We start from the raw sequence: 13,129 nt of genomic DNA on the forward strand, positions 1-13,129 counted from the left end.
CCCCAGAAACCTACTACTTGTGTGTTTCTGAGCCAGTCGACCACTCAGCATCAGCTTCCTCATCTGTAAAATGAGAATAAAAATAGTACCTACCTTCCCAGGATATGGTGAGGACCAAATAAGATAATACTTGTAAAGTGCTTTGCAATAAAGAAAGCTATATAAAGCACTAAAGGAATGCTGTTACTACTAGTATTACTGCTGGAACTCAAACCCAGGGTTCCTGATAACTGGTCTAGAGTTTTTACCAAATCATAATGCCTCTTTAATGTCATAAAGTACTCTTTACATCTGGCATCCTAAACAATGATGGTGCCACCATTCTGCAATAGCTGCTCTATTGTACAAGAGGACGCCTTCAGTGGTCAATGAAATGAACTCTGTGTTCTGTTTACGTATTACTTTTAAAAAGTAGAACCTGGTCCCTGCTATAACACTGGTACTTAGAAGTGAAGATGGTAAGGTTTTCTAGGGCAGGAGTAGGAAACATGTGATTGGGGGTTGGGGTGGGGACACAGATTATGGAACTGAAAAGTAAGAGAAGGAATTTTGGAAATCGGTAGCTCAGCTCCCTTATTTTCCATGTAAGGAAACTGAGGCCCCTAGGGGAAAAGGGCTTGCCTTCAGGGTAATGTCTTTCAGGCAGTCAGGTATCCCTAAATTAAGTTTGTTTCAACGCCTCCCAAACCTTGTCATTAAAACCCACTTATTCATATCGTTATAAAATCACAAAGTTGACTTTAAAAGTCTATATGTGTGTTTAGGAGCAAAAATCTTGGGTGTAGGATGGGTAAAGGGGAAGCCATCATTGCTTACTAAAAAAAAAAAAGCTGTTGCTAGATAGTCTGAATCAGTTGTTATTTAAATTGTCTTTCAGTTGTGTTTGACTTTTTATGACTCCATTTGGGGTTTTCTTGGCAAAAACACTGGAGTGGTTTGCCATTTCCTCCTTCAGTTCCTTTTTACAGATGAAGAAATGGAGGCAAATAGGATTAAGTGACTTTCCCAAGGTCACACAGCTAGGAAGTATCTGAGGCCAGATTTGAACTCAGGAAGACGCATCTTCCTGATTCCTGATTCTAGCCTGTTGTTCTATCCACTACGCCACCTAGCTGCCCAGTCTGAATCAATGAGTACATAAAATAGGCCTGGTCAGACGCAGTGTAGTGGGAACTGGTCAAGAATAATTTGCAAGGGACTCTCTAATAAAGGGCTCTTTATCCTCCTAAAGATTTAATGAGTGTACCTGGGGAGTGGGCTAAGGAGTGGTCTCAGAGATAGAAAAGGAAAGCTGATGTAAAGGACCTGCTCTACTGGATTGAGATGTGGCATGTGGGACTGCCATTGGGTGATTAGGAGATGATGACTTGCTGGCTTTTCTCTCTGCCCTTTATGCCTTGTTCCTTACAGATCCCCCTGCCTTGCCTGCCTTTGTTCCGGTGTCTCTTTAGTCTTGTGGGGCCAAACCTTCTTTCATACTGAATGTTTCCTTCTCCCTCAAATTGCTACGATGTTGGGGGCAGCTATGTGGTGCAGTGAGTAGAGCACGCACCCTGGAGTCTGGTGGACCCGAATTCAAATGTGTCCTAAGACACTTAACATTAGCCGTATGACCTTAGTTAAGTCACTTAACCCCAATTGCCCTGCCTTCCCCCCTCCAAAAAAAAAGCAAAAAAAATTGCTACAATGTTATTACAAAAAAATAATTTGATTAGTCATAGAATAAAATTTTATGTGTAGTATTAATTTTAAAGGTAAGTTGCCTATTTTATGTAAAAACATTTATGAGTATCAAAGAGTAATTCAGAAAGAAGCTTCTTGCCTTTTCACACTCAATCTAAATGAATCTCTGTTGTGGTAATGAATGGTCACTTCTGATTTGGTCTTCTGAGGGTGAAAAGGCAACAAAACATCAGGCGCTTCTGATCGCAAAGTTCTTCAGCACAATACTCTTTTTTTTAGCAATCGGGGTTAAGTAACTTGCTCAAGGTTACACGGCCAGTTATTTCTGGGTGTGGTGCTGAGTATCTGAGCCCGGGATTCGATCTCCAGGTCTATCTCAACACTGGAGCCGGTGCTCTTACTCACTGATCCACCTGGCCGCCCCTAAGCAATTGGGGTTAAGTAACTTGCTCAAGGTTACACGGCCAGGTGTTTCTGGGTGGGTGCTAAGTGTCTGAGCCCGGGATTCAATCTCCAGGTCTTCTCAACACTGGAGCCGGTGCTCTTTCTCGCTGTGCTACCTGGCCGCCCCCGGCACAATACTCTTGACAGGAAGCTTTAATCTCACACCCTAGTTACCCTTTTTCCTATTTAAATGCTTCCCTAAAAATTCATTAAAAAAACCTCTATCATATAGAACAGAAGGAAGCTAATCAAAAGGAAAGGAATTATGATCCCTTTTTTTCCTCAGAAAAGGAGAAACATTTTTACATTTAGGTGAATAAGAAAAATATTTGCTATAGTTCTTTAACCTTGTTTCATCAGCCTTTTATCATCAAGATCTTATCTTCTTTTCCAGCTTTTATAAGCCAGTTGGCTCAGAAAGAATGAGAAAGTGCTGTTATCACCCTGCCACATGAAGCTGGCACTTTTAGGTTCCCCCTGCCAAAGCTACATCAGGTAATTAGGTTAGTCCTCTCTCTGGCTTTGCTCACACCTTCCAGGTCTGAAACCCATTCCTATCACTATCTCCCTCTAGCCTCTTCTCCAGCTAATGATGGAGAATACAGTATGCTCATCATTTTTATGAGAAGTGCAGCACAGTTCTCTTGGAAACCATGAGGCTAGTGTATCTTATTCTCTTCCTCAGATGATAGATAACTATAGCTGTTTTCTTAGCATATAGTGTTTCTGGGGTGGTTTTTGTTTTTAAAGTAACAAGATTTTTTATATCTCATTGATTCTTCTTGCTGTAGTATTTTCTGAAGCACATTAAGCAGTTTTCTTGTGAAGGTGCTTGCTCAGTCTCACCTTTTAGTTTCCTTTAGGCCGCTAGCTGGAGATACTTTCTGTACTGTGAATGATGGCAAGTATTTATATCTCAGACATAGACATGAAGTTCAGTACTTTGGGAGTCAGCGACAAAAGTGAGATTATATCATTCAAGATATGGTACTTTGGGTTTCTATTTCCAAGAATATAAAACTTGAAATTGTATAAATGTCTACACTTTTAGGACTGTATAATTATATATTACAACGTAATATATAATTATAATATATAATGAGTTTTTAAAGAAGTTTTTTGTAAACTACATTTATAACTTTGAACATTTTAAGGCTGTTTGGTTACCTTGTGTATTTTTAGCTTCTATGATGTCTCCCATCAATGTTTCATCCCTCAAGTAGTCTCATAGAGTACATTGTAGCTTTGCCATCTGAAAGGGCCTGGGCTTTACTAAAAGTCCTTTTCAGAAAAGATGACAACTGTACTTTCAATCCATCTTACATTTGTCTTTTTTTTTTTAATAAAAGTTTTGATTATGTAAATTCTGGGTACAGATGATCTTTAACAGCTTTCTTTATATCAGCCCCATGAGGCTGGGAATGAAAGTCTTTCCTGATAAGCTCCCTTTATGTGAAGACAGCTTGGTATCTATGCCCAGGTTATTTGCCCTGTGGGATAGATGGTTGGGCATGTTTGGGAGCCATTGCCTCCTTTTCGCCTTGAAAGTTACATTCATTGAAGCCAAGTCCTAAGGCTTTCCCCTAAACCTCTACTCCCTGGGCTTCTGCAGCTGGAGATATGGAGGTTAGGGAGAAGGATGGAAAAATCTTATTCATGTTGAGGGCAGAGAGGTTGATGGGAAGTGTGAGGAAGAGAAACATAAGAGTGTGTTCTTTCTACTATATGTGTGTATATAATCTGTAAGTAAGGACTAATTGGAAAAGAAGCTGGGAAGACCCCCTATGGAGTTGGACATGTAAAATTCAGCTCTCCTGAGAAGTAAGAAAGGAGAGCTTTTATTTATTGTAGCACAGGGCTAGGAATTAGGAGACTTACTGGCCTTGAACAACTCTATTCATCTCTGTGATTTCTCCTTTATAAAAGAAGAGGGCTAGACTAGATGACCTCTCATGTCTATTCTATGAGTCTGTTCTCTATGTGTAGCACCTGGATTATCTCTCTCACATGTGGGATCCCTAGAATAGCTATCCCTGGTTTAAGGTACTTTATGGGTTTACATCCATTCAGAACCATAGCTCATGAGCCCTGGCCAGTGTGTTTATTTTTACTTCTAGTCAGTAAGAGAATAGAATTAGCTCAAAACATTCATTTAATAAAATAGTGAGAAAGACTATAACAGAACTACCCACCCCCTACTCACCCCCCACAAAACAAAACTATAGCACGTTCTGCTGCAAATACATATGCTATCAATGGAGAGAGTGGACATGGATCAGGATCACATGTGAGGAGTACCTTCCTAGGAAATATGAGTGACAGGGAGCATGCACAGACAGGAAACTCATGCCCTTAATACTACAGGACTACTGGTGTTTCCTGCTGATGTAGTTTTTCTACTCTCACTGAACATGCGCCCTGATAGGTGTGGTGTCTCTGGTAACCAAGGATGTGCTTGTCTGCTGGGTGCTGCTCTTACTGTATTGTGGGAATGTGTGTTACTCCTTGTTACAGATTTCTGGGCTTTGTTCCTTGTAGGCCATCTCCATTCCACTTTTGCTCAAAATAATGACTAGAAACTCGCCCTGGTAAGGGCAGGTAGTTGCCACATCTAGCAAACAGAAGGCAGGTGAAATGTTCATAGGCTGTGAGCATAGGCTAATACTTGTATACGTATACACAAGAGGAGATGAAATGACATTAGTTTATGTATGTATGTATATATATATACACACACACACACACACATATACACACACAAATCTTTAGATAGACCTATCTACAGTACAGTACAGACATTGAGGGGAGGTGTTGGGAGGAGTAGCTCAAAATGAAGTGGATGAAAGTCCCTTCTGATTGGAAAAAGACCAAATTAGGACAGGTCAAGGCATCATGCTGCTGTGATGTTTTCTTCTTCTTGCTTTGCCACAAAATGAGAGGTCTTCAGGGGGAGGATAAAGGTCTAATTTCATTGTGCCAAAACTCACATAGAAACAAGGGCCACTAAATTGTGTATAATGATCCTTGCAAGGCTACATATCCACTTAGAAAGCCACACGTTAAAATTATCTATGTTTTATTATATTTTTTATTTTGTTAAAAACATTTCTTAATTAAAATGTTAATCAGGAGTGTTGTAGGTTTCATCCCCCCAAATACTTTTTTGACCCTTCTAGCCTACCTGACAGAAAAAGCTAAGAAAGCTGAATATGGCTGACCCTCTCAGCAGCTGTCTATTAATTGTCTCCATGAAAACTGTCTCCAGTAAGGAAAAAAAAGGTAAGGAAGTCACTTCACAAGGATTTTTAAAGAGAAACCTGGCCAATAGTTGTCTTTGGACAGATAAAACCTGGGCAAATAATGACAGATTCAATGAATTAATACTACTCTAACCTGGGGGAGAAACCAGGCTAGATTGAGTAGTTATTGATAATGGTTAAGATTAATGTGAAAGGCACCTGATTGTGCTTACCTTATGTTTATTTCATGCTGTAATGTTTCAGTCTTTTAACTGTATTGAAGTGACAAGTAATTATGCTTTCTTTTTTAAATAGAAAAAAGCATGATTTTTTAAAGAAAAAGTATGCTATGTATGTTTTGTAACTTCAGCGTACCAGGTAATATGGTACAGAAAACAAAACCCTGGATTTGAACTCCGAGGACCTAGGTGTGAATCTGGACTGTTTCTTATCTGTTTTGACCTTGGGCAAGTTACTTAACCAATTGTATTTGGACTAAATGATCATGAACACAATTTCTCCTCATTGTTTCTTTACCCTACAATTTACCCTAGCAATTGCCTTAGCTCTGTTCTTACTTCAGACATTCTGTTGTCACACTCTTACAATCATTCCTCCTTTTCCCCTGATTTCTTTCAGTCCCCCCACCCTACAAAAAATCCATCTTCATGCCCAAACCAGTCACCAAAATAAAACAAGGAGCAAAATGAGTTGGTGAGGGGAGGCCAGGTAGCACAGCGAGTAAGAGCACCGGCTCCAGTGTCGGGATGACCTGGAGATTGAATCCTGGGCTCAGACACTTAGCACCCACCCAGAAACACCTGGCCGTGTAACCTTGAGCAAGTTACTTAACCCTGATTGCTTTAAAGAAAAAAAAATTAGGTTGGTGAACATAAAGGACTCAAAAGGAGTGTATGGGTATGTGTATTGTTATTGTTCAGTGGTTTCAGCCTTGTCCAACTCTTCGTGACTCCATTGGGTTTTCTTGGCAAAGTTACTGGAGAGGTTTGCCATTTTCTTTTCCAGTTCATTTTAAGGATGAGAACAAGCAGGGTTAATTGACTTGTCCAGGGTCACGTAGTATTTGAGGACGGATTTGAACTCAGGAAGGTGAGTATGTGTGTATGTGTATACAAATATATAATCAGCCTTTCTGTTTCTTTCCCATTTCAGGGCACTGCATTGTGCTTTTGCTAATTCATTAGGAGTTTCATTTTATTCCCAAATTCTACAGCCTGGGAATAGGATTTCTAGAGAGGCTTTGGGTTATGTCGTGGTGATGATAAATCTTCCCGTACTCAGCATACATGTGGTACCAGTAAGAACGGATGATGCCTCCCTTCTCTCTCCTGCAGATTACAGGTAGCAGCTACTCCCCTTTCCTAGGCTCTACCATGTGGATTTATAGACACGAAATATGATAAGTCACCAATAACTCAACATAGAATTGCTTCCATTAACCCCTCCAAGACTTCTTGTGGATGAGGCCTAAGAACGGAAATCAGATGTTCTGTGATCTAGGGTCTATTCTGAGTTGTAAACAGTCAGTAGAGACAGAGACTTTGGAATGTTCTTTGGCTATGGCTCCATGTCAAGGACCTGATTTCCTGGGAAAGAGAATGAGTGCCACCTGCTGGAGGCAGAGAACTGCAGCACAGGAGAAGACAGTAAATGAGTAACCATGTGGCAAGCCTTGTTTTATACATAGTAAATGTTTACTACCTGCTTGTTGACTGACTGCTGAAACCCTACTCAAGGCAGTCCTCTTAAATGATTGATACTGTACAGGTTTCCACTGGTAGGGTTGCCCCAGTGGGGCATTGCTATTTTTTCTGGCCCTAGTGGTTTAGTGGATAGAATGTTGGACCTGGAGTCGGGAAGACCTGAATTCATATCTGGCTATGTGACCTTGGACAAGTCACAACCTCTGCTTGCCTCAGTTTCCTCCTTTGTAAAATGGGGATAATAATGGCACCTTCCAGGTTTGTTGTGAAGATGAAATGAGATCATATTTTAAAGTGCTTTGCAAACCTAAAAGTAGTATATAAATGCTTGCTATTATTGTTATTATTTCTGTCTTGGCCCATGTGCAAAAGGAAATTGTGACTATACTTTGGATGATGGAAAACGGCTCAGAGACAGATACTGAAGTTCTCAGGTCACAGGGGGGCAGAGAAGTGAGAAGTTCCCTCAAAATGTAGCTAGGCCCTTTGTGTTGGGAGGGAAAACACTTTCTCACTCTAACAAAACAATATGGATATACAATGGAGTTTAGTGCAAAGGTGGGGGGAACCTGCAGCCATGTGACCTTTTAGGTCCTTGGGTGTAGCCTTTTGACTGAATCCAAGTTTTACAGAACAAGGCTTTAGGTCCACATGTGGCTTTGAGGCCACAGGTTCCCCTACCCCTGTTCTAGTGTGGTTTTCACCTATGCTGTGACTTTGAATAGTTCTCTCTCAAAGCAAGTGTGGCCAAAGTGTTGACTCATTGCTTTGTCTGAAATTTGGGTATCAAATCAATAGATATTTATCGAATACTTATTTGCATACAACACCCTGGGTTTGGTGCTGGGTACCAGGAGGTGGTAGCTATCCTAATTTGATGTGGAAATACCAATAGTTTACTCCTATTACATCATTTCTTGGCTGCCACATTGGAGGGAAAAGCTGTCCCATATTTTCCTGAGAAAACTTAAGTTCTTGTTCCCTGGAGAGTCTGAAAATATGATAGGAGACATTCCCTGTCTCTGAGTCCATATGAGAGGGCCGCCCTACATGGAGGCAGAATCTTTAAGGATTCTTGAGATAGATTCTCCAGGCTCTCCGAGTCTTCCATTAGTTCTTTAAATTAAAAAAAAAGTCATGAACCTCTTTGCTTGCTTGGTTATGGGACAGATCATCTTAAGAAGGCAAAATGTTCTCTGAGGTCCCTTCTAACTTTAAAATTATTTTTTGGGGGGCGGCTAGGTGGCGCAGTGAATAGAGCACTGGCCCTGGAGTCAGCAGGGCCTGAGTTCAAATTTGACCTCAGACATTTAACACAAAAACTAGCCGTGTGACCTTGGGCAAGTCACTTAACCCCAATTGCCCTCCCCCCCATAAAAAAGCAAAAAAGAATGAGTGATTCAAGAACAAATAATAAAAACCATCAATAGTTTCATTAAAGATAATGACAAAAATGAGACAACATAACAAAAAAAAGATTTTTTTTTTTTTTTGCTTTTTGGAGTGTGATTGAGGTTAAGTGACTTGCCCAAGGTTACAAGGCTAGTAAGTATTAAGTGTCGGAGGCCAGATTTGAGCTCAGGTCTTCCTGATTCTAGGGCCAGTGCTCTATTCAGTGCACCACCTAGCCACCCCTTAACTTTAAGATTCTTTGATCCTGTGAAATACAGTTGAAAGAGGCTGAAAAGAAACCAAGGTCTCCTGCATTTATTGCAAGCCCTTTAGATGCTTAACAGATTCACATCTTGAAGATGGTTTTGTGAGTCTGTTGAGTAGGCCAGCTGGTTGTTCAAACCCAAATACAGCTCCATCCAAAGGAAATGCTGACTGGGTTATTTTCTAGTTTAAGATTATTAGTCATAGGGGCAGCCAGGTGGCCCCAGAGTCAGGAGACCTGGGATCAGATAGAGCACCAGTTCTGGAATCAGGAGGACATGAGTTCAAATGTGACCTCAGACACTAGCTGTGTGACCCTGGACAATTTACTTACCCCAGACTGCCTCAAAAAAAAAAAGTATTTTAGTCTTGCCCCAAGCCTCTGCCGGGCTGCTTCTTAATTATCTAAATCTCTATCCTGTGTCTCTTTGTTTCTTCTCTCTTTCTAGTTACCAGCTCTTCTTACAGGTGACTAAACAGGTTCATAAAGGTGGTATCTTGCCTGCCATCACAGATAGGTATCAGAATTGAGACTCAAAATCTGGTGGCCTTTTCCACTCCTTTATTGACTAGTTATCTAGAAATGGGGGTAAACTAGGAAAGAGAGGAGAAAAAAAGTTTTGGGGAAACATTATAGCTATAGCTAATAGTTAAAATGATATTAGAATCCAGGTAGAGGGCAGAGTTCAAAATGTATTAGAGGAGAGGGGAAACTGTCTCTTAATTGTTATAGTATTCTGTGGGCAGGGGGCTTTTGGAGGGATGGTGCCTGTGTACATTACAGGGGCTATGTGTATAGGAGACCCTCTGAGGCTCTTGATAAGTTGAATTGTGTTGTGAATTTACAGTACTTCCTGCTTTTCTGACAAAGCTAAGGCCTAGGGGACAATAAAGCTTCTCAGATGCATTTTTGAAGGTCTTTAGCTTTTACCCTGAGAGGATTATGGTTTAAAAAAGATGTGGATTCAGGTGCTAATAAAGTGCATTCAGACATGGAGGAGGGTCTATGTGAATGAAGTAGGAGATAGGTTGAAATTGAGAAACAAATAATAGTTCTTTTTGGCTGGAACATATTATTCATGAAGAAGAGAACTATGATTACAGAATGCCTTAAATGCCAGAGAAAGGAGTTTATAATTGATTCTCTAGGCACTGGAGAAGCAGTGATGGTTTTTGAGAAGAGGGAAGCTGAAGTCTAGTCATTAGATGGCAAGATTATATTATTTTGGCTGCTGTGTGAAGAATGAGCTGGAGAGGAACGAGACTAGAAGAAGGGAGATTCATTAAGTAATTGTTCTAATAGTTGGGGTGAGAGGTAATGAGTACCTGAAGAAACGTGTAGCTACTGAGTGGAGGGGGTGGGAGGAAGGAAGCAAAGGATGTCCTGGAGGTAGACTTCTGAGGATTTGCAGACTGATTGCGTCTAGTGGGGTGAGGGAGGAGAGGGAAGAGGCAAAGGCAGATCAGATGCCTTTCCCAAAGAAATCCCATATTTTGCTCTTTGATGATCTAATTGGTTTCCTTGAAGCAGAACGATGTAGAGGAAAGAGTGTTGGATGGAGTTGAAGACCTGGTGCTAATACGAGCTGTGTGACCTTCGATAAGTCATTTATCCTTTCTGACCCTCATCTTCCTCATCTGTAAAATGGGAATAATGCTACTCACACAAACCTCAAAGGACTCTTGTGAGGAAAGTTCTTTGTTAGACCTAAAACTATTTGGAAACATCAGCTACTTTTGCAAATGGACAAAGAAAAAAAGTGAGCAAGGGGTGTTAGCCCTCCACAACCACTCAGTCAGTCATAGAGCAAAACAGGCATCCTTTCCCTGCTGACACACCATACTGCTCTTCCTGAAAAGGGCTTCTCTGTACTAGAGAATTTATTTTCGATAGACATTTTTAGTTCAGTCCTGTCCTATTTTAGATGGCTCTATGTTTCATTCATATCCTTTCACAAAGTTTATTGAACATCTACAGTAATAATAATCATCGTTTCTCTTTATCTGGGATTCACAAAGCACTTTCCCCAAAAGGACGGCCCCGTGTAACCAGCGTAAAGAATATTGTGCCTGTTTTACAGGTTTAGAAAAGGTACATGACTTGCCCATAGTCACACAGCTGGCTATATAGTATGAGTATCAGAGTTGAGTCTTTTACTGAAATCATCTGATTTGAAATTTCAGTGCCTTTTCCATTATACCACAAAAAATACGAACTATGGGAGGTAATCAGCATGGGCTCACAGCCTTCCAGTAAAGCTGCTCCACCTCCAACAGGGCTATCAGGGGCTTTAGACGTGAAGGGAGGCAGGTGGACTGCTCAGAGCCTGGTCCTAGAAGAAGGATGTTTGGAGTAGAAAAAAGTTCATGTTCTGTGAATGCTCAATTTAGGAGTTAGAAGGGACCTCAGATATCTTCTAACCCAACCTATTTCTGAGCAAGATTGTTCTCTACAACCCCCCACAAAGTGGTGGTATAGGGCTCATGGGAATAGGATATGGGAAGAGCCAATAAAGATGCATGCCAAGTAGCAGAGAGGGAGTCTTAGTTAAAGTTATTTTAGAAAATCCCCAGTAGATAGTCTGTGGTTCTTTTAGAGAGTATGGGGAAGGATCCTTTATATATGTGCGTAGAGGGGAAGGAAACAGTGGAAACAGAGAGATGGGATAATTAAGAACTGACTTCTTCCAGAGATGGGAATGGATCTGATGAAAGACAAAGATGGGGTATCTAGATGAGCTTTCCTGTATATTCAATAAATTACCATTTAAAGAGAAGCCCAAGAGACTTTTAAAAGTGTATCTGTATAGGGTTTAGAGCTAGCTACCCCTGACCTTTCTGCTTATTGTAAGGTGTTATTTTTTAGCATTTAGTCACCAATAACCATGGCTAAGCTAAGCCAAAAGAGCAATGAAACGTCAACCCCAGAGGCCACTTATTCAAATCACATCAAAATAAATTAGCACTATAGTCCATTTTTTTTAATGTTTCTGATGCCAAAAGGAAAAAAAATGTCTGGAGTTATAGTCAATACCTATCCCCTTTGTTGTTTTGTTTCAATCATGTCTGACTCTTTGTGACCCCAGTTAGGATGTTCTCGGCAAAGATACTGGAGTGGTTTGCGATTTACTTCTCCAGCTCATTTGACAGATGAGGAAACTGAGGCAAACCGAGTGAAATGATTTGCTTTATGTTCTAGCAGAGTTAGCAGCATGACATTTCCCCCCCCACACCCTGATTTACATTACTAAATTGTCAATGGGGAAATATATACCAGTAGACTTGGTTGTAACAGTTTTTTTGTGAGGATGGAGTTAATTTGAGAGTCAGCCCTGCAAAATGCTGATTACTGTTATTTCACAGACCACATGGACTTGTAGCCCACATCTAGCTGTTCACATACTTAGGAGTTTGCAGCACTCAGACTCAGGATTTGAAATTGAGAGGGACCTTAATAATCATCTTCAGGGATTCTTAACTTCCTTAACTCCATGAGTAGATTTCAGAGGATCTGTGAACTTGGGCTTCACCAGACTGCCAAAACAGTTTGATGCAAAAAGTTAAGAATCTGTGAACTAAACCAACCCCTTTATTTTACAGCTAGAGAAACTGAGGACCAGAAAAGTGTCTCTCCTTTTTTCTTTTTTTGTTCTGCATTTAATCTCCAGCATTAACATTGAGTTGTAGCAGACTTCACCAGGAGATGCCACTATACAGTGTGTGTGTGCTACCTTGAAGATTTCCCAAGTTGAATTGGGTTCTTATAAATTAACTTTCTTAATTCTGTTTATTTGAAATCCTGTGTATTGAGCTCATCTTACTTCCACAAGGACACACTTTGCCCCATCTATCCACTACTATAGGAGAATTCTGATGGTACCTAGTACTGGGATGTGTTGTATACACTTGTATGAAAATCCTGATGGTCCTAAGGCTGTTGGATCAAATCTTCTAACACTTGCTTGTGCCTCTTAAAAGTCTTACCTGATATACATGATAGATTTTTAGAGAACTGATTTCAAGAGTTCTAAGAGAGAATTAGTTGGGTCCCATGAGACTCCACAAGATAAATTATCCCAAGAAAGATGTGCTGCTCTTCAAAACAAAATTCTGAAGACACAAATGATTCCAAGCAGGAAGAAAAGGGGAAGCTATATAAGGAGACCAATGGGACTGCCATTTCTTTTTGAGAGGATGCAGAAGATTAAAGTAAGGACAGATAACTGATCATGAATATGAAAGATTGACACAGTCCTGTGAGAATATGATCAGAATTTCTCTAGCCCATAATGAGCTAAAACTAAAGACAATGGCTTTTTTTCGTCTTTTTTTTTTTTTGAGGGCAATTGGGGTTAAGTGACTTGCGCAAGGTCACATGGCTAG

At 40.4% G+C, this 13,129-nt stretch overlaps 1 protein-coding gene across 1 annotated transcript in view; it reads left to right on the forward strand.

Moving 5' to 3' along the window:
• Positions 1 to 5,327, forward strand: part of SEC22A (SEC22 homolog A, vesicle trafficking protein) — a 92,524-nt gene extending 87,197 nt beyond the window's left edge. Inside the window, exon 7 of the mRNA XM_069064944.1 lies at positions 5,304 to 5,327. Coding sequence (XP_068921045.1) covers positions 5,304 to 5,312 — 9 coding nt within the window. The 3' untranslated portion in view covers positions 5,313 to 5,327. The remainder of the gene's footprint in view (positions 1 to 5,303) is intronic.
• The last annotated feature ends 7,802 nt before the right edge of the window (positions 5,328 to 13,129 follow it).

This window comes from Petaurus breviceps, unplaced genomic scaffold, assembly GCF_028583685.1.
Source record: "Petaurus breviceps papuanus isolate PSGF00001 unplaced genomic scaffold, PetGlider_PUasm1.0 90654, whole genome shotgun sequence".
NCBI classification, from domain to species: domain Eukaryota; kingdom Metazoa; phylum Chordata; class Mammalia; order Diprotodontia; family Petauridae; genus Petaurus; species Petaurus breviceps.